General features: G+C 43.8%; 1 protein-coding gene across 1 annotated transcript in view; it reads left to right on the top strand.

Moving 5' to 3' along the window:
• Positions 1-18,817, top strand: part of LOC127526358 (trace amine-associated receptor 13c-like) — a 71,485-nt gene extending 52,668 nt beyond the window's left edge. The window contains exon 2 of the mRNA XM_051921742.1: positions 18,283-18,817. Coding sequence (XP_051777702.1) covers positions 18,283-18,756 — 474 coding nt within the window. The 3' untranslated portion in view covers positions 18,757-18,817. The remainder of the gene's footprint in view (positions 1-18,282) is intronic.
• The last annotated feature ends 3,826 nt before the right edge of the window (positions 18,818-22,643 follow it).

The raw sequence follows: 22,643 nt of genomic DNA on the forward strand, positions 1-22,643 counted from the left end.
ACAAACAAACATCCTGAGAGAATTTGTGAAGCACACACAGCAGAGAGACGCCTCATATGAATTACGTCAGCTGAGAGAATATGGCAGTCGCAGGGCCTCAGTGTATAAACATCTCAGTGTGCAGGCAGGACGGCTCAGTCAGGGGACAGACATGGAGTGGAATGGAATGAAAGTTAGTCTGTGCTTTCCTCACAGTAATACATCTTGTCTTAAAATATTTGATGGAACTAAGGTTTATGGAGTTTATTACACTTTCTCGTGTCTTTTGATTTTCTCAACAGTCTTTGGAAATCTTCTTGTCATCATTTCTATTTCTCATTTTGTTCAGCTGCACACGCCGACTAATCTTTTGATCCTTTCACTCGCAGCGGCCGATTTCTTAATGGGTTTGTTTGTGATGCCCTTTTTTTTGATTACACAGATTGAATTTTGCTGGTACTTTGGAGTTCTGTATTGTTATTTGTATCAGGCACTTGCAAATATTCTTAGTATAGTAGTTGTATATAATGTGGTTTTAATATCCATTGATCGCTACGTTGCTGTCTGCCATCCTTTCTTTTACAGCTCAAAAATAACTTTGAGTGTTGCAAAGATCAGCATTGCTGGAGTGTGGCTGTTTGCACTTTTCATTACACTCATACTTTTATGTCTTAGTGATATTGAAGCACAGATATGTGACGGAGGTTGTGCAGTATACACTTATGATGAAATGATCATTTTCTTTTTAGTCATAAGTTTTTTTATTCCTTATTCACTGATGATTGGTTTTTATATAAGAATATTTGTAGTTGCGAGAAGCCATTCAAGAGCCATCAACTGTATGCTAGAAAAGAGGCAAAATATGGAGGTGAGTGACAGAAAAATATCAAAACCGTCTGAAAGAAAAGCCGCAAAAACATTAGGAGTAGTCGTGGGGGTTTTTATCATCTGCTGGCTGCCTATCAATATATACAATTTTTTTACTGATAGCAGTAACCCAATCACATATTACATCAGGAATGCCTTTGTGTTGGTCAGTGAAGTGAACTTTGGAGTTAATCCAATTCTTTACGCTTTTCTTTATTGCTGGTTCCGAAAAGCACTGAAAATCATCCTGACGTTTAAAATATTTAGTCCTGCTTCTTCAGTGCTCAATTTACTGTAAATGTTAAACAAAATAAAAAATGTAAAAGCAATTTTCTGTGCTTAGATATTTTAAACTATTTGTACAATATGCCTTTGCTCGTTTTTCATATTAGCAGTGAAATACTTGGATATATTTCTTAACAATACAATCATTTCATATTTGTGGTATTGTTTTCAAGGCTGTTTTTAAAATTGTACTCTATTGGTGTAGAGTGTACACTGTTTATGAATTTTGCTTATTTCACCACAATTATTATTATAAGACTTCTTATTTGAATGTGTAATAAACAGAACTGAAAATTTAGGAGACTCCTGAATATTCATATAAACGCTTCAAGGTTTCTTGGTAACTTGATGATTTTTTTTTACACTGTAAAATAATTATTGTATTTTCCATTATTTTCGAACAGAATTATTTATTTCATCATACATTGTTAAGCAATGTGCTGAATTTTACCTAAAATCTGGAAATGTAAACATCTATTTAAAATCTGGTATTACAATTTTTAGAGACTTTCAGACTTCACAACTAAAAACTCCACAACAGAGCTCAGATGGGGGCAAATATTCTGTTCAGCAACACAGCAGTGATTTGTTTAATAATTAAATCTTACAAAATACTTGTCCCTTTATTATTTTAGTTTTAATTTTAATTGTTAAGCTATGATCTGCACTTTAATCCGCACTCCTCCTCACTAAGGCAGCAGATGACAGACGAGTGCAGACGGAGCAGTCGGCCTTCACTCCTCACACTGCTGGCTCACTAAATGACACTGAGGTGACTGTGAGGAACTGAAATGGACGACTGAGAAGGTCAAATGAGGTTTGATGTCCACAATTAAACGTAGGATTTGCTGCTTTAGACTGACATTTGTTAATATTTGTGAAGTCTCATTAGCCGCAGCTGCTCACCTCATACAGAACACAATTAATACTTCAGAGAGCAGCATTGTGCTCAATTCTGTAAAACCAGCAAAACTTAAACTTCTAATAAAGGAATTACATTTGCCTCTGAAGAACATTCTGTTTGTCATCACTGTTTAATAATATTTTAAATAACTGTTAAAAAGTTCTTACTTCTGTTAAAAATCACCTTTATAATCCTCACTGCTATTCCATCTAGTAGGGTTGCTGCAGTAAAGTATTTCTGTATAACTTTAGCACAAATATCACTGGTCAACAAGCATTTTGCTACTGGGATTCTTCCACCTGCTCCAGCAGACCCCCGCGACCCTGTGTTCGGATTCAGCAGGTTGGATAATGGATGGATGGATGGCTGGATAGATTCTTCTACCTGTTCTTTAACAAATTTCACTTGCTGACTGCAAATCAGCAGCACGTCCCATTTTTTAGTTATGATGTTCCAGGTCTTGGACAACAAGTGTGACTGGACAACCATTTTGATAAATACCGGTAATTCTACTAGGGATGCCACATGCTACTAACAGCTGTGAGTTGTTTACCTTGTCATTATTCATTTTATTTAAAAATTATTCATTTTTAATTAGCAGAAAAAATATTTGTTACTGATTACCAAGCCTTATATGACTCTTAAGCATAATGACACAACTCAGATTTGACGCTGCAGTAGATACTCAGTTTTACTGTTTCCTTAACATAACATTGCATTTCAGGACTTTTTGTTCATTAGATTCACCATTACTTTGAAAATGTTGTCAAGGCAATGGACAGAAACATCAATGCGTTTCAGCATTTAAGAAATAAGTTTGGTCTTGAGAAAAGTGAAGCCAAAACTAAGGAACGTGTTTTATTTGGTCCTGAAATCCGTGAACTGATGCTTGATGATGAATTCAAAAGGAGACTGAAGCCAACTGAATCATCACCATGGGCATTCGTGCAGGTTGTCCAGAATTTTCTTGGCAGTCACAGAGCAGAGAGTTATGCTGAGCTTGTGGAGAACCTGCTGGTATCGTCTTCTGGTTTGTTTTCAGAATAAACACATCAAAACAATTTTGGTCCAAACTCCAGATATTGTCTTTGAAATATTGATATTCAAATGTGTCAAAACGTCAATGATGTGTATCTCAAAAACCTGACGTGCTAGCTTCATTCCGATCTCACATATGAAATCAGTGTAAAAAAATTAATAAAGAACTGGTCGGAAGTTCCAAGTAGCAAACAAAAAATATTTTTTTGTAGACCTGTGTTATTCATGCAGACATATTTTTCTTTATTTCATTAACGTGGTTCAAGTTGTCTCTTTGGCAGTTGTTAGTAATTGTGTAAGGGTGGATATGAGAGTCTCTGTTATTACCTTATACACAGAGACCTTAGATGGTCACGCGGTCCACTCGGCTGATTGACCATTCTGTTAACTCAGGAGTCTGTGACTGTTTAGGTGTTTTTAAAAACAGTATAAGATGATTCCTGATGGACTCTCAGCTCCTTTATTTCTGCTCTGCTCAGCAGATGCTTCACTTGTTCCACTTTAAGAGTTGCCCCCTCATTTCAAACCCCCTTGTGTGTTTATACAGGAGGTATTATGATGCTGTGGTCCGCACTTCTGCCCTTTTGATTTAGTGTTCTTGTTCCAGTCACTGCTGATGTTGAATCTCCATGTTCTCTCTTTGCTTGTGTGGCTTTTACTCAGCAGGACGGCAGAAGACTTTTATTATCCCAGAGGGAAATTTGTGAGCAGCAGAAATGTGTGACACGTAGGACATTGTTAAATAGGGACAAGAAAATAATAAAAGAGACCACACATGACAGCTGTTGTTTTAATCAGCACACACACCATAAGATAATTCTTGAACAATAATAACGACAATAATAATTCAGAACTCCGCAAGACTCCTGCAGCTCCTAAAATTCAGAAGGCTGAGAGCTCTCAGATAAAAGACCAAAACGTACGCAGCTTAATGGCCACTTTGGAGACAGAGGGTGGCTGCTGTGTGACAGAAACGAATTGGCCTTCTTTACCACTTGTTTGTGATGGCGGTCAGCAGACCCCCATGTTCACTGCTCAGTTTTTGTTCTTTATACTAAGATTCACTAAACAACATTCATCCATCCTTCCTCTTATCCTGGTAACACACAGCAGGGTCACAGGCAGTGGCCAACCGAGGGTGTCCCCATTCAGAAGTCAAACGTCCCCTGAACACTTCAAATTGATTTCTCTTCATCAATCAGTTGTGACTCAGTGGAACCACACACCTTCAAGTTGATCATGTCCCCCAGGAGCTTATATCGATCAGCAGTGAATCGAGCCTCGCTAAACATCAAGGGGGACAGCACTTGAAACTCCACGAAAAATTTTACAATTTAAAAAGTCTTATGACTTGCCAACCCAGTTGTTTCCAGGAAGTTTGCCATTTCTGGCTTTGTCACTGGTCACGGGGTAGCTGATTTCAATTCCCAGCAAGCATTGGGCACAAGGCAGGAATAATCCTTGGACAGGGTGAACACTCATACACACCCACACACACACACACACACACACACACACACACACTATGGCCAGTTTAGCATCACTAGTCCATCTAACCTCCGCATCTTTGGGACAAAACCAGAGCACCCTGAAGACACCTATGAAGACACGGGGAGAAGCTGCAAACTCCACACGGAGAGGGCCTGGGATGTGAACCTTGGCCTTTATGTAACAAGGCAGCAGCGTTACCACTACACCACTGTGCCACCTGGTGAGACAATCTATGAAGAAAATGACAGCTGTTTTAATAAAAAACTTACTGTATAAAAAGTGCCATTATATTTTTTACTTTTTTAAAATACTTCAGTCTCTTTAGATAGAACATGTGCTTTTATTCCTTCTTAGAGGTTTATTATATAATATTTGCAGTACTTTTTGAGAGAGGTGGACCAAGTGAACATCTAAGACGTGACCTCCATGTCCGCGCTGTTTTGTTGAAGGACACGTGTGGGGCAGACTGACTGGCACGATGACCCCTGACCTGTTGCTGCATCCAAACCGTGCCATCTTTCGCTTTTACGCCTGGTGCAGCTGCGTTGTTCTTATATGTGAGTGGACGTTTCTTGTGGGGAGGGGTTCTGTTCTCTTTCTCTGATGTAGAACCCTCGTCCTCATCCGAGTTCACCTCTGTTATAGCACGTCTTTATTTGAAAACAGCATTGTCAGATCAGGGCGCGTGTGAATGCGACTGAGAGAATAAAAGTGAATAATGAAACAAAACGCCAACTTGTACAAGTACCATAAATTTACAGCGGCTGTTACAGACTCAAATCAAATATATGTTTTTATTCTATAGTAGTAAGAATAAGAGCAGCTCACTACTCTAAAGGATAATTCTGTGAAGCACCACGAATCGAATCAGCAACCTCTTGATTATGAGTCAGCAGTTCTTACTACTGCACCACCCAAGCAGTAGTGTCATACCACTATATTTTTTGACCAAGTGTCATACCCTAACCTGATTTTTTTTTCCTTTGGTTTTATTCTTGAATAAAAGTGCACTTGTTTTGTTATATGTGTATCTTTTGCTAAAGTACTTATTTGATATTTGGACCTCAGACTTCACACATTATACACTTCATGTCTACATTTTGTCAATTATTAGTATAACATGAAAAAAGTTTCTGTTTTAGTTATGTGTTAAACAATTCTTGCCTCACATTTCCTGTCATCCTACATTTACCCAGATCGTTATAAACATGGAACACAAATGAAATTTGTACGTATTCCACATAACAATATATTATTTACACTACACAACTCCAGGCACCTCACACCCAGATAAACAGACTTGTGCTGGAAGAGCTTCATCTCCGTCAAGGGGAAGGATGGGATAGCAAGGCTGCTTGCTGCTTGTGCTGATCGACATATTTGCAATGCAAAGGCGCTAATGGAGAGGAGCAAAGGAATATAAGGTTTTCCAGGATTAAAAGTTTTTTCGTAGGCTTCAGGGATTCTAGTGTTAATTAAATGTGGCTGAAAGCTCAAGCATTTGAGAGTTGCCTCATCATAAGAGGAATCATCAATGTAATTTCCAAGGTTAAAATTAAAGTAAATGAGTAATGAACACCCCTTTAAAAATGAGGACAAACTACCGAGAAAACACAGGAAATGCTGGTAAGATCAATGGAAAAACCCGTAGGACACCCTGTTAACGAAGCGATGTTTAGAATAATGGAAGAATCGACATGCATATTAAGATACTGGTGGCTCAAGTCGACTGTTAAAATGATAGAATTCTGCAAATTAAGAGTCATATGACGTGATTATTAGATAAGGTAACAGGAAAGTATAAAAGGGAACCATTTTTTTTTTGATTGCTCACTCCATGGACTGAGACATTAGTGCATATCTATGTGGAAAAAAAAGAACTGCTCTGCCTTTTCATCCAGACTCATAAATGACTTCTTTGAAAATAGAGAAAAGTTTTTTCCACTACACGGTCCATCCAAACTGGTTTCATTCCTTGTGCCCAGTGCTGCCAGAATCGGCTCCACACCCCTCCAGTGTAGTTTCTGACCTTGTGTCCAAACCCACTGAGATTACAAATGGCTGCATGTATTTAGCATTTTGACAGTGTGTAACAAATTAACCCTAATAAAGAGGTAATCCGTTTCTGAGTGACAAAAGATGAAAAAAAAAAAATATATATATATATATACACTGCCTGGCCAAAAAAAAAGTTGCCACCTGGATTTAACTAAGCAAATAGGTACGAGCCTCCTATTGGATAATTACTGCATGGGCGATTATCTTTCAGCTGGCAACAAGTTATTTAACCCCAACTGGTGCAATAAGTTGCTTCTCATTTCTTAAACAACCATGTCGAAAGACACATCTCGTGGTCGTGGAAAAGATGTTAGTCTGTTTGAGAAGGGTCAAATCATTGGCATGCATCAAGCAGAGAAAACATCTAAGGAGATTGCAGAAACTACTAAAATTGGGTTAAGAACTGTCCAACGCATTATTTAAAACTGGAAGGATAGTGGGGAACCATCGTCTTCGAGGAAGAAATGTGGCCGGAAAAAAATCCTGAATGATCGTGATCGGCGATCACTCAAACGTTTGGTGAAATCAAATCGAAGAAAAACATCAGTAGAACTCAGGTCTATGTTTAATAGTGAAAGTAAGAGCATTTCCACACGCACAATGCGAAGGGAACTCAAGCGATTGGGACTGAACAGCTGTTTAGCCGTAAGAAAACCACTAATCAGTGAGGCTAACTGAAAAAATAGGCTTCAGTTTGCTAGGGAGCATAAAGATTGGACTGTGGAGCAATGGAAGAAGGTCATATGGTCTGATGAGTCCAGATTTACCCTATTCCAGAGTGATGGGCGCATCAGGGTAAGAAGAGAGGCAGATGAAGTGATTTACCCATCATGCAAGATCTTGGTGAAAAGTTAATGCAACACTGGATGGAACTAAATCTTGTGACATTGCAGAAGCTTATCGAAACAATGCCACAGCGAATGCATGCCATAATCAAAGCTAAAGGCGGTCCAACTAAATATTAGAGTGTGTGACCTTTTTTTTTGGTGGCGACTTTTTTTTTGGCCAGGGAATGTATTTTCCTGAAAGTGTTGTACAAACCACAGTGCACGTGATGGTTTATTACTTTTTATAAAGGTACAAGTGGTTGATACCGTTTTAGAGAATACAACTGCGGTTGAAGATGAGCATTTAATGGACAATTCAAATCTGCACCCTTTAGAAGTTTGGGATTTTGCAGGCCCAGTCACTAAAAATGTACACAGAATGCGGCATCATTTTCTGCAGCAGATGGCCTGATCTCCTCAAACCAGCAATGCACATCTGAAATGGTGTTAGGAGCGTTTGAGGTTCTACCCTGACAACGTCGAGTTCAAATCTCCATCAAGGATCACCGATAATCTTTAAAACCAGTTTTTATACTGCAGCTTGTAAACACAAAGTTTGTTTTTTACATTTTGGAAGGTAAAATGAATAACAATAATAATAATAATCAAAGTGCTTTAGTGAGTGCAGAGCCACTTCAAATACCACTTATGTGTAGCATCCACCTGGATGATGCAACAGCAGCCATTTTTCAGCAAGTGCACTCAAAAAATGTAAAAAGACTGATATTGATAAAATATTTTTAATTTATCTCTTCCACACTCTCACAGACACATTTCTAACCTAATCCATAAAGTACATCACCACAGCTGTTAACCATACTGTCTGTAAATACTTGGTATGAACATATGCAGTGCTATTCCATTCTCTTTATCACTATTTTATGTAACAACTCCTTAAGCGCTATGACACACAGTACAGTGGCTTGTGGCATTTAATCAGATTTTACATCATTTAAGTTACTGAATAATCGTTTATCCATCCATCCATCCATCCATTTTCCAACCCGCTGAATCCGAACACAGGGTCACGGGGGTCTGCTGGAGCCAATCCCAGCCAACACAGGGCGCAAGGCAGGAATCAATCCCAGGCAGGGTGCCAACCCACCGCAGGACACCCACAAACACACCCACACACCAAGCACACACTAGGGCCAATTGAGAATCGCCAATCCACCTAACCAGCATGTCTTTGGACTGTGGGAGGAAACCGGAGCACCCGGAGGAAACCCACACAGACATGGGGAGAACATGCAAACTCCACTCAGGGAGGACCCGGGAAGCGAACCCAGGTCCCCAGGTCTCCCAACTGCGAGGCAGCAGTGCTACCCACTGTGGCACCGTGCCGCCTTTGTAGAATTTTCTAATTTCTTTTTTCACTATATGTGCTTTTATTTTGACATTGACAAATACAAAAATAACATTAATTTTTATTATTGTGAAATTTCAAAAAGTAGAACATATTTTTGTCATTTTCCTTCAATGACATTTTGTTTGACCCTCTATGTTGTCATTTTTGTTGTCACAGTTGCTATGCTGTTGCTATGGGTGATATTCAGGGTCATTCTGCATGTTTCATGGGTGTCAAGGGTTTAAAGGTTTAAAGGATACGAAATAATACTAATAAGATCAACAACAACAACAAATACTCATCTCAAAGAACCAGGCATGAGGAAGCTTGTCATCTCTTTGCAAAAATGGAGATCCCCACAGTTACTGGATTAGCAGAAGCCATGCTCACTGCAGAAAAGGTGCAGCCCTTATTTATGCAGAATAACTTTCATAACTGATTTACATGCAAGGCTCCTTGCTTACACAGCGTAAGGAGTCAATGATTGGTTAAACCATTAATTTTTCATATCGCAGTCCAGGCACATTGCTCCCACAACATGAAGCTTCAGTGATTGGTCATGTAAAAGAAACGAGCATGGGGTCATGTAAAACCAAAACAGACATGCGGTCATGTAAAAACCAAGAATGGGGTCATGTAAAACCAAAATATCTACATGACCCCATGTCTACATCAACCTTCTCAGAGGTACAATCTCAGCTGATATGTTCCTGCATATTACTAGTTTGGCTGCCATTAACACTATAATTATCCATCCATCCATCCATCCATCCTCTTCCGCTTATCTGAGGTCGGGTCGCGGGGGCAGCAGCTTGAGCAGAGATGCCCAGACTTCCCTCTCCCAGGCCACTTCTTCTAGCTCTTCCGGGAGAATCCCGAGGCGTTCCCAGGCCAGTTGGGAGACATAGTCGCTCCAGCATGTCCTGGGTCTTCCCTGGGGCCTCCTCCCGGTTGGACGTGCCCAGAACACTTCACCAGGGAGGCGTCCAGGAGGCATCCTGATCAGATGCCCGAGCCACCTCATCTGACTCCTCTCGATGCGGAGGAGCAGCGGCTCTACTCTGAGCCCTTCCCGGATGACTGAGCTTCTCACCCTATCTTTAAGGGAGAGCCCAGACACCCTGCGGAGGAAATTCATTTCAGCCGCTTGTATTCGTGATCTCGTTCTTTCGGTCACTACCCATAGCTCATGACCATAGGTGAATATCGACCAGTAAATTGAGAGCTTTGCCTTATGGCTCAGCTCCTTTTTCACCATGACAGACTGATGCAGAGCCCACATCACTGCGGACGCCGCACCAATCCGCCTGTCGATCTCACGCTCCATTCTTCCCTCACTCGTGAACAAGACCCCAAGATACTTGAACTCCTCCACTTGAGGCAGGATCTCGCTCCCAACCCTGAGAGGGCACTCCACCCTTTTCCGGCTGAAGACCATGGTCTCGGATTTGGAGGTGCTGATTCCCATCCCAGCCGCTTCACACTCAGCTGTGAACCGATCCAGAGAGAGCTGAAGATCACGGCCTGATGAAGCAAACAGGACAACATCATCTGCAAAAAGCAGTGACCCAATCCTGAGCCCACCAAACCGGACCCCCTCAACACCCTGGCTGCGCCTATAAATTCTGTCCATAAAAGTTATGAACAGAATCGGTGACAATGGGCAGCCCTGGCGGAGTCCAACTCTCACTGGAAACGGGTTCAACTTACTGCCGGCAATGCGGACCAAGCTCTGACACCGGTTGTACAGGGACCGAACCGCCCTTATCAGGGGGTCCAGTACTCCATACTCCTGGAGCACCCCCCACAGGATTCCCCGAGGGACACGGTCGAACACCTTTTCCAAGTCCAAAAAACACATGTAGACTGGTTGGGCGAACTCCCATGCACCCTCCAGGACCCTGCTAAGGGTGTAGAGCTGGTCCACTGTTCCGCGACCAGGACGAAAACCACACTGTTCCTCCTGAATCCGAGGTTCGACTATCCGACGGACCCTCCTCTCCAGAACCCCCGAATAGACTTTTCCAGGGAGGCTGAGGAGTGTGATCCCTCTGTAGTTGGAACACACCCTCCGGTCCCCCTTCTTAAAGAGGGGGACCACCACCCCGGTCTGCCAATCCAGAGGCACTGTCCCTGATGTCCATGCGATTTTGTAGAGACGTGTCAACCAAGACAGCCCTACAACATCCAGAGCCTTTAGGAACTCCAGGCGTATCTCATCCACCCCCGGGGCCCTGCCACCAAGGAGTTTTTTTGACCACCTCGGTGACCTCAGTCCCAGAGATGGGGGAGCCCACCTCCGAGTCCCCAGGCTCTGCTTCCTCATTGGAAGGCATGTTATTGGGATTGAGGAGGTCTTCGAAGTACTCCCACCACCGACCCTCAACGTCCCGAGTCGAGGTCAGCAGCGCACCATCCCCACCATATACAGTGTTGACACTGCACTGCTTCCCCCTCCTGAGACGCCGGACGGTGGACCAGAATCTCTCTCGAAGCCGTCCGAAAGTCGTTCTCCATGGCCTCCCCAAACTCCTCCCATGCCCGAGTTTTTGCCTCAGCAACCACTGAAGCTGCATTCCGCTTGGCCTGCCGGTACCTATTAGCTGCCTCCAGAGTCCCACAGGACAAAAGGGACCGGTAGGACTCCTTCTTCAGCTTGACGGCATCCCTCACCGCCGGTGTCCACCAACGGGTTCGGGGATTTCCGCCATGACAGGCACCGACCACCTTATGGCCACAGCTCCGGTCAGCCGCCTCAACAATAGAGACACGGAACATGGCCCATTCGGACTCAATGTCCCCCACCTCCCTCGGGACATGGTCAAAGTTCTGCCGGAGGTGGGAGTTGAAGCTACTTCTGACAGGGGGCTCTGCCAGACGTTCCCAGCAGACCCTCACAACACGTTTAGGCCTACCAGGCCTGACCAGCATCCTCCCCCACCATCGAAGCCAACTCACCACCAGGTGGTGATCAGTTGATAGCTCCGCCCCTCTCTTCACCCGAGTGTCCAAAACATGTGGCCGCAAGTCCGACGACACAAAGTCGATCATCGAACTGAGGCCTAGGGTGTCCTGGTGCCAAGTGCACATATGAACACCCCTATGCATGAACATGGTGTTCGTTATGGACAATCCGTGACGAGCACAGAAGTCCAATAACAAAACACCACTCGGGTTCAGAACGGGGGGGGCCATTCCTCCCAATCACGCCCTTCCAGGTCTCACTGTCATTGCCCACGTGAGCATTGAAGTCTCCCAGCAGAACGAGGGAGTCCCCAGAAGGTATGCCCTCCAGCACCCCCTCCAGGGACTCCAAAAAGGGTGAGTACTCCGAACTGCTGTTCGGTGCATACGCACAAACTACAGTTAGGACCCGTCCCCCCACCCGAAGGCGAAGGGAGGCTACCCTCTCGTCCACCATGGTAAACCCCAATGTACAGGCTCCAAGTCGGGGGGCAATAAGTATACCCACACCCGCTCTGCACCTCTCCCCGGGGCAACTCCAGAGTGGTAGAGAGTCCAGCCCCTCTAAAGGAGATTGGTTCCAGAGTCCAAGCTGTGCGTCAAGGTGAGCCCGACTATATCTAGCCGGAACCTGTCAACCTCACGCACAAGCTCAGGCTCCTTCCCCTTCAGAGAGGTGACATTCCACGTCCCAATAGCCAGCTTCTGTAGCCGAGGATCGGACCGCCAAGGTCCCTGCCTTCGGCCACCACCCAACTCACACTGCACCCGACCTCCTTGGCCCCTCCCATAGGTGGTGAGCCCATGGGAAGGGGGACCCACGTTGCCTCTTAGGGCTGTGCCCGGCCGAGCCCCATGGGTGCAAGCCCGGCCACCAGGCGCTCGCCATCGAGCCCCACCTCCAGGCCTGGCTCCAGAGGGGGGCCCCGGTGACCCGCGTCCGGGCGAGGGAAAACGCCGTCCAAATTTTTTATTCATCATAGGAGGTTTGTATAACCGCTCTTTCTCTCATCCCTCACCTAGGAACAGTTTGCCTTGGGTGGCCCTACCAGGGGCATAAAGCCCCGGACAACAGAGCTCCTAGGATCACTGGGACACGCAAACCCCTCCACCACGGTAAGCAAAACTTGTAACTCCGTCCCTCCTTAAATCCCTTCGCAACTCTCCATCAGTGTCTTTTTGTCTTTTAAATGTGTCGATAAGCAGCAAGCAGCCTGCTAGCAAATCCCTCCACTGCCGCACAAAATTTTCTCAGCTCAAGTCTGTAAGTAACTGACACGCAGGTAAACAGGCTTGAGAAAACTTTGTGTGGCAGATGGGGGATGTGATAGCAGCCTGCTTGCTGCTTATCAACACATTTAAAAGACAAATGATGCTGACGGAGAGGTGCAAATGGATTTAAGGTGGGACAGAGTTACGAGATTTTTCGTAGGCTTTGGTAATTCTAGTGTTAAGCATCTCTGGACGTGGAGCACAATGACCCCCTGGCCCTTTGTGAAAGCGAGGCAGAGGAAGGTCTCAACTTAGCCCTAAGTTTTGACACGGAGAAACTTAGCATTTTTTTTTGTTTCTCTAACTTCGTGGACCTCTCCACCTACTGCCCCACTCTTCTGTGTGCAGGCCAGAATGGTATTTTCACAGGGGACGGTGGTGGTCACTATCCCCCACGGCCGGTGGTCAGGGAGACTATGACCGACCCACAGACAAATTGATGGGCACAAAGTGTCCAACGAGGGAGCACCTTGGGTGAGCCAGCTTAGGCCGAAGCTTTAGGCCCCATGGTCCCCCCCTTAGGTTCCAGCCTAAGATGGGGACCTGTTCCTTGTCCGTACCTCTCCATGAGGGCAAGACCCCAACTGGCAGATACTCCTCACAAGCCGAGCAATCCTATGCCACGGTGGCCTTGTGCCATGGGGAGGGTTTTGGCTGAAACCCTTTTGCTTGTTCTAGCCCAGGACCCCGGAGACACAATTTCTCTGGCACCCGGAGATGAGAACACAGATGCCATCCCATCCCTAGGGGGCACCTGGGCGCTGCCTTTCCTGGCAACAGATGATAGTAGCCTTGAGGGAACCCAGCCTGACATGTGACGGCCCAGCCGCTGTCCGTTGGAGGTGCATTCCGACTGCCTACAGGTCTATCTGGTTGATTCTGCCAGATTCTGCTTGTCTTAGAGATTAAGCCATGCATGTCTAAATGCAAAGTGACAGTGAATCTGCGAATGGTTCATTACATCAGTTATGGTCCTTTGATTGCTCCGCATTACTTGGATAACAGTTGTAATTCTAGAGTTAATACGTGCAAACAAGCGGCGATTCCCACCCTGGGGAGGATGCGTGCATTTATTACACCAAAAACCCACCGGGTCCCTGCGCCTGGCTAGCTTTGGTGATTCTAGATAACCTTGGGCTGATTGCATGCCCACCGTGGTGGCGACAACTCATTCTAATGTCTGCCCTATTAATTGTCGATGGTACTTTCTGTGTCCACCATGGCGACCACGGGTAACGGAAAATAAGGGTTCAATTCCGGAGAGGGAGCCTGAGAAATGGCTACCACATTCAAGGAAAGTAGCAGGCACGCAAATTACCTACTCTCAGCTTGGGGAGGTAGTGATGAAAAATAACAATGCAGGCCTCACTGAGCCCCGTAATAGGAATGAACGTATTTTAAATCCTTGCATGAGGATCCATTGGAGGGGTAGTCTGGTGCCAGCAGCTGCAGTGATTCTTCAGATTGAGCGCTGAGAAGACAATCTAACTAGACTATCTTGAGGAAGTAAAAGTTGTAACAAGGTTTCCATAGGTAAATCTGTGTAAGGATCATTACAGATGCCAGCTTTGACAGGTGCCCTTCCTCGTCAACTGTCCGCACCCGACCTGACCCTTCGACTCTCAAGTGAGAGGAAGGAGGGTGGGGTCCTCCCTAGAACAGTCACAAAGTTGCCTTAAACACCCTTGTTGGCCAGCGGGGTTAAACCAGGCACCTACCTGTCTGCTTTGGCGACACCGTAAAAATGACCCGGTGTGTCTCCCCTCTTTGCCAGATGTGGGGGGATGCCAACTCCGGGCACCTGTGCCCCTGTGCCACCCCACCTCAATTCTTCTTGTTCCTGCTCATTGGGCCTTTGATATACACAGAGAGCATTCGGCTCGTCCGTTGAGAAGAACGCAGCTACCTGCGAGAACTAATGTGAATTGCAGGACACATTGATCATCAACACTTCTAACACACCTTGCGGCCCCGGGTCTGAGTGTTGCCTTTCTGATCAATTGCCACACTGCTCCCTGCAGTTGGTGCGGCTGGGCAATTCACAAGGACCCAGGCCCCTCTGTCCCATAAAAGCAGACCTGTGGTGCTGTAACGTTATCCTTTCTTCCCCGGGCAGAGAAGGGAACTGGTCTGTGAGAAGGGCATTGGACTGGTCATCCCCATGATCTCTGCACACTCCCAGAGAGTGCCATTGTGGCAGGCCAGCACCTGGCCACAGAGATGGGTCCCGATGTGGTTTCCCAACCATGTCCAGAGTGGGGGATCCAGCCTCCAACTGTCTGACTCAGACCTCAGTTCATACATGATAAGCAACTGAATTTAAGCATATCACTAGGAAAAGAAACTAACCAGGATCCCCTCAGTAATGGTGAGTGAAGAGGGAAAAGCCCAGTGCAGAATCCCCACCTGCTCCTACCCAGGCGAGGGAAATATGGCATACAGGAGACCACTCTTCACGGTGTCGAGCGTGGGCCAAAGTCCTTTCTGATCAAGGGTAAACCCATGGGTGGTGTGAGGCCAATGGTGGCCCTTTTCTGGCGGGATCAGGTCTCCTCAGAGTCGGGTTGTTTGGGAAAGCAGTCTGAAGTGGGTAGAAAACTCCATACAAGGCTAAATACGAGCATGAGACCCATAACCAACAAGTACCGTAAGGGAAAGTTTAAAAGAACTTTGAAGAGAGAGTTCAAAAGGGCATGAACCCACCTAGAGGTAAACGGGTGGGATCCATGCTGTCCTGACGTGCAAATCGGTTGTCCAACCTGGGTATAGGGGCGAAAGTCTAATCAAACCATCTAGTACCTGGTTTCTTCCGAAGTTTCCTTCTGGATAGCTGGCAGTCGCCAAATGCAGTTTAATCTGGTAAAGTGAAAGATAAGAGGATTTGGGCCAGAAACAATCTCAAACTATTCTTAAACTTTAAATTGGTAAGAAGCCTGGCTCACTGGAGTGTAGCTGTGGCATGGAATGCCAAGTGTCTAGTGAGCCACTTTTGGTAAGCAGAACTTGCCCCGTCAGATGAATTGAATGCTGGGTTAAGACACCTGATGCCGATGCTCATCAGTTCCCAAAAAATGTGTTGCTTGAGATGGGCACCAGGCCATGGAAGTCGGAACCTGCTAAGGAGTGTGTTATAACTCACCTGCCGATTCAACCAACCCTGAAAAAGGATGGCGCTGGAGTGTCAGGCCCATACCAGTCCATCGCCAGCACTGGTTGCCGCGAGGGCCAAGCCACGACAAGTAGGAGGGCTCCCGTGGTGTGCATTAAAGCCTAGGGTGAGGGCCCGGGTGGAGCCGCCATAGCTAAAGATCTTGGTGGTAGTGGCAAATATTCAAATGAGTGCTTTGAAGGCCTTAGTGGAGAAGGGTTCCATATGAACAACTGTTGAACATGTGGTTAGTTGTTCCTAAGGGATGGGCAAGCGCCTTTCCAAAACGTGGTGCGATGACCTCCGTCACCAAAAGGGAGTTGGGTTCAGATCCCCGAATCTGGAATGGTGGAGAGGGACGCCCCCTGGAGGTAGGGCATGCAGTGTGGTGACGCAAACAATCCCAGAGAAGCTGGCGGGAGCCCCGGGGAGAGTTCTCTTTTCTCGTTGAAGATCAAGGCCGCCCTGGAATGGTTCATCCTGAGAGCACAGCCCTCACCTTGAAAAGCGTTGTATTTCTGCAGCGATCAGAGTTTCTGTAAAAACATCACTTGCTGTTACTCTAATACAGTATGAATTTAATACAACTGTAATATTAATATAATATAGTGAACCTAAGCATTAAAATACAATAGAAGATTGTTCTGGGCAGATCTTGACATAATTTCTATCGTTATTAAGAACTTTAATTGTCCTTATAGTGATAACGGCTAACAGACTCATGCAGTGCGGTGCTCATCGTGCTTCAAAACCAACAAAACGCAGTCGTTTAGTTTTGTTTGATACAAAGTTACAAATCAGTTACACAGCAAATGTCCTCAAAATTAAACAGCACATCAGTGAGCGCTGCTGCATTGGAATTCTGAGAGTTTACCTGCCATTGCCACAGAGAAATGCATGTTGTGTGTCTGACGATTTAAGAAAAGAAAGACGTCCAGTAAATCAGACAAAGACAATCAGCACAACGTCAGACTGACAGAGAGCAACGGGGGGAATACTGTTTGGGATTTAATGTGAGGGTCCGGAAAAGACAAAAACACACAGCTGTTACTGTACACTGTGTGTGTGTGTGTGTGAGGACCTCTCATAAGCACAGGGTGGTCCAGCACACTCCATGGAGGAGTCAGAGGGGCTCTGAGCAGCACAGGACAGGATGGAGTGTCAGACCACCACTGGGCACAACCTCAGCTCATCTGAACCTGCTGATTTAATGTGCTGCTCGCTGTGATGATGAAAGAAAGTCAAAGTGACTGAGAACAAAAAAACAAAAACAGCAGACAGAGGAGAAGAAGGAAACTGCGGAGAGCCAGCAGCTGGACCACTGTGGAGCTGTGAGGAGAGACCACCGCAGCCCTGAGCGGCTCCTGACAAACAAATATAATGAAGACATCTGAGATTTGATGAACTCATTAGTGAGTAAGAACTGAAATGAACAAACAAACATCCTGAGAGAATTTGTGAAGCAAACACAGCAGAGAGACGCCTCATGTGAATTACGTCAGCAGAGAGAATATGGCAGTCGCAGGGCCTCAGTGTATAAACATCTCAGTGTGCAGGCAGGACGGCTCAGTCAAGGACACACATGGAGTTTAAAGAAGTGAAACTTGGACGTTGTTATCCTCACAGTAATACATCTTGTTATACACTGATTCATGAAACTGAAGTTTATGGACTTTATTACACTTTCCCGTGTCTTTTGCTTTTCTCGACAGTCTTTGGAAATCTTCTTGTCATCATTTCTATTTCTCATTTTGTTCAGCTGCACACGCCGACTAATCTTCTGATCCTTTCACTCGCAGCGGCCGATTTCTTATCAGGTTTCTTTGTGATGCCCTTTTCTTTGGTTCTCTTGATTGAAACTTGCTGGTACTTTGGAGTTATTTATTGTTATTTCTATCAGGCAATTGTAAATATTCTGAATACTGTAGTTGTATATAATGTTGCTTTAATATCCATTGATCGCTACATTGCTGTCTGCCATCCTTTCTTTTACAGCTCAAAAATAACTTTGACTGTCGCAAAGGTCAGCATTACTGTAGTGTGGCTGCTTGTAGTTTTAATTATAGTCATAGCTTTATGTTTGAGTCATTTTGATGTAGAGACATGTGAAGGAGCTTGTGGAGTATACACTTATTATGAAATGATCATTTTCATTTTACTCTTAACTTTCTTTATCCCTTATTCACTGATGATTGTTTTTTATATCAGAATATTTGTAGTTGCAAGAAGCCACTCAAGAGCCATCAACTGTATGATAGAAAAGAGGCAAACTATGGAGGTGAGTGACAGAAAAATATCAAAACTGTCTGAAAGAAAAGCCGCAAAAACATTAGGAGTAGTCGTGGGGGTTTTTATTATCTGCTGGCTGCCTCTTTATGTGTACAATTTTTTTAATGATGGTAGTAACTCAAACACACAAATCATCAGGAATGCCTTTGTGTTGGTCAGTGAAGTGAATTATGCAGTTAATCCAATTCTTTACGCTTTTATGTATTCCTGGTTCAGAAAAGCACTGAAAATCATCCTGACTTGTAAAATATTTAGTCCAGCTTCTTCAGTGCTCAATTTACTGTAAATGTTAAAGAAAATAAAAAATTTAATTTTCTGAGCTTAGATGTTTATTATTATTTGTACATTATCCCTTTGTTCATTTTACATATTAGCAGTGCAATACTTGGACATATTTCTTAACAACACAATCATTTCATATTTTCTGTATTGTTTTGTTACAGTTGTACAGTTGAACTCTATTGGTGTAGAGTGTACACTGTTTATGATTATTGTTTATTTTACCACAACTATTGTCATAAATTGTATTCTTCTTATTTGAATATGTAATAAACAGAACTGAAAATGTTGGAGTCTCCTGGCAATTCCTATAAATACTTCAGCGTTTCTTGGTGACTTTTTTATTTTTACATTCTAAAAGGATTATTACTATTTCCATCTATCTATCTATCTATCTATCTATCTATCTATCTATCTATCTATCTATCTATCTATCTATCTATCTATCTATCTATCTATCTATCTATCTATCTATCTATCTATCTATCTATCTATCTATCTATCTATCTATCTATAAAGATCTTTTAACATCTGGAGTTATAATTTGCACAGACTTTCAGATTTCACAACTAAAAAACTCCACAGCTGAGCTCAGACGACGGCTGACATTCTGTTCAGCTTTGGTCAGACGGTGGAGATTTATTTAAGAGTCAAATTCTATGAAATGTTCCTGTATTGTTTTACTTTTGTGTCAAACTAAACTCTTCATTTTATTGTGAAGTTAATGTTTCCTATTCCTGCACTTTAATCCGCACTCCTCCTCACTAAGGCAGCAGATGACAGACGAGTGCAGACGGAGCAGTCGGCCTTCACTCCTCACACTGCTGGCTCACTAAATGACACTGAGGTGACTGTGAGGAACTGAAATGGACGACTGAGAAGGTCAAATGAGGTTTGATGTCCACAGTTAAACGTAGGATTTGCTGCTTTAGACTGACGTTTGTTAATATTTGTGAAGTCTCATTAGCCGCAGCTGCTCACCTCATACAGAACACAATTAATACTTCAGAGAACAGCATTGTGCTCAATTCTAGAAAAACAGAGAAATTTAAACCTTTAATAAAGAAATTACATTTGTATGTCAGTAATTGTCTGCCTGTCACCAAATTTATTCCTTTTGATAGTCACATCACTAATTGTTCAGGCTTTCTTTCTCTCTCTTTCATTTGTCAAATGCCTGCTGGTTGTTGTAGAGCACAATGGCTCAGAAAGTGTTCAGTTATCTTGGTAAGACTTTTACAAATCTAACGGCACAATACAGAGGTGTGCGCTCATTCATGTGTTTTGATATTTTATTTCTTAGTAATGAATGTTTTAGTGAGGATTTGAACACAAGTGTCCTTAAGTGATCATTAACAAAGACCTGACACTTGATATCTGTGTGTTTAGATAAACCTCAGCTTGTTGATTTCAAACACGTGAAAGTTCTTTGTGTCAAGTCGTGTCACTAATCCCAGACAATGCTGTGACTGTCCACTCAGATCCTAAATTTGATTCAGCTCATCGTATTTCCTGATTGTGATGTCTGTTCAGGTGAAATGCCATTATATAAACACACACAGCTGAAGTCATTTTGTGTTAAATTCCTTGACTTTGCTCTCTGGTGTCAGTTCTCGTCTCAGGTTTCTCCTTTTTGCACTGAGTTTTATTTTATTTATTCCCTTGACTTCTCTTCCTTTCCCCTAACCACAGGCTGACGAGTTGCAGGTTACACAATCCATTACACTGATGAAGTTGTTGAAGTGTCTCCCTTCCCAGAATTCTATTTATTGTCCAGATGCACTGATGTGGACGAGTAATTTTTTTTGGATGTATTGATGCAACACACAAGGAGATCACAAAATAAAAAAGACAAACATGACACATTGTAATGTGATTTTATTATGTTTTATATCATGTACTTGCTATCGAGGCCACGAGCGAACCGACGTTGGCAATAACTCCACCCAGGGAGGTCAGGCCTGATTTGCTCTTCAATGTCAATTTCTACAAACATCAGCGTCTTTTCAAAGAGAACAGTGGAATGACGATTTACTTAAGTTAACTGACAGTGTACCACACACTCCATGCCACCTGAACCCTACTTTGTATTTTAAAATGATTTATTCTGTCATTTGTCAGAACATGAGGGTGAGTTGAGGTCATTATTGCTGGTACCAAAATCTTACTGGCAGCAGGTTTGTGAGTTAGCACACACAGACCTCTCGGGTGGCAATCTTGGAACTAACAAAACACTCAAAAGGATAAAACTTTGATTATACTGTCAGGGAATTAATGAGGAGATCCATCACTTTTGTGTTTCGTGTCTGGCATGTCAACTGCAACAGATTCTTAGGAAAGACCATGCTCCTCTTGTTCCATTCCTCTGATAGATATATGAACTTCTGAACATATCAGGGTGGACATAGTAGATTCTCTCCGCCCTAGGACATCAATTGGATTGTGCTACATGGTATCCAGAGGCTATCCCCTTAAAACAATACAAGTCCAGAAGCATCACATGGGCACAGGTAGGGGTCATCACGCATATCCCAAAGCAGGTCCTAACAGACCAAGGGATGCCGTTTACCTCAGAGATATTCAGGGAGGTTGCCAAATTGGTCCATATCAAGCACCTTAAGACTTCAGTGTACCATTCTCAGCCTGATGGTCTAGTCGAACAGCTTAATAAGCTGCACAAGCAAATGCTTCTCAAGGTGGGTTTGCACCTCATTTGTCTGAGAGTGCTGTGCCCTTGACTGACCTGACAAAGAAGGGGGCTGCTAACTAGGATCAGTTACTACCCCTCTTGCTATCTCCAAACCAGGAAGTCCCGCAAGCTTCTATTGTTTTTTCACTTTATGCATTTTTATATGGGTAACAACCCCAGGGATTACTGGATCTATTAAAAGATGGATGGAAAGTGAGGTGACCCCTTCCACAAATATCTTCAAATATGTCACACAATTATGCAATATATTTGGTAAAATCAGACCAATACTAAGAGCTTATATGGAACATGCACAATCAGTCCAGATCTATACCCATGGTAAGATGCTCCTAGTGTTTGCTCTCGGAGATCAGGTCAAGCTTCTTCCACTTCCTATTCCAAATTATTGGATTATTGGCAAGGGTGCTGTGAAATTAAGGAAAGGAAGGGGCTGGTTGGCTATTTGGTTAAACAATCCAAACATTGACGAGAGTTCAAAGCAGATATCCTGTCCATCTGAGAAGCGATTAATGAAAGTCCTTCTCGGACCGCTCTGCTTGAACATGACATCATAACTGACCAAGGAGTAGTTGTCTGAGAACGCCGTAAACACTCCTGGAAGCAAGATGAGCAGAAGTGGAACTTAAGGTTAAAACAAATGCTGAATCTAGGAGTGATTGGGACCAATACAATAGGACTGGACAAGGGACTAAAACTTTCCTCAAAGGCCGATTGCAGTTAGCACTTTTGCAATGACTTACGTCAGCAGGTTTCCTGCATATCTGATGTTGTGAGTGCATAAACTCCTCAAGCAACTCAAAAAAAAGCATGATATTTGACCACCCTTGACATGACAGAAAGGTATTGACAAATTTCTTTAAAGGAATTCGTCAAGGAAAACAAACATATTTAGCACCCTTAGTGGTCAATGGCAGTATCGAGTCCTCCCATTTGAGTTGCAGAGGGCACCGGCCACCTTCTAGTGCCTTGTGAACAGAGAGCTATGGCTCACAACTCTTATAGTGCTGCCTACCAAAATGACGTGGATAACATGCAGCAGGTTCGAGGGGTGCTCCTCACACTATATAACAGTGGCATTAAGATTATTTTGAATCAATTCAGGCCAGATAATTGCACTATAGGGTGGGAGTTAGTAGAATTCAACGACAATGTACCATAGTTAATGCTGTACTCAACTGGCCCTG

This window comes from Erpetoichthys calabaricus, assembly GCF_900747795.2.
Source record: "Erpetoichthys calabaricus chromosome 1 unlocalized genomic scaffold, fErpCal1.3 SUPER_1_unloc_22, whole genome shotgun sequence".
Taxonomy (NCBI): Eukaryota; Metazoa; Chordata; class Cladistia; order Polypteriformes; family Polypteridae; genus Erpetoichthys; species Erpetoichthys calabaricus.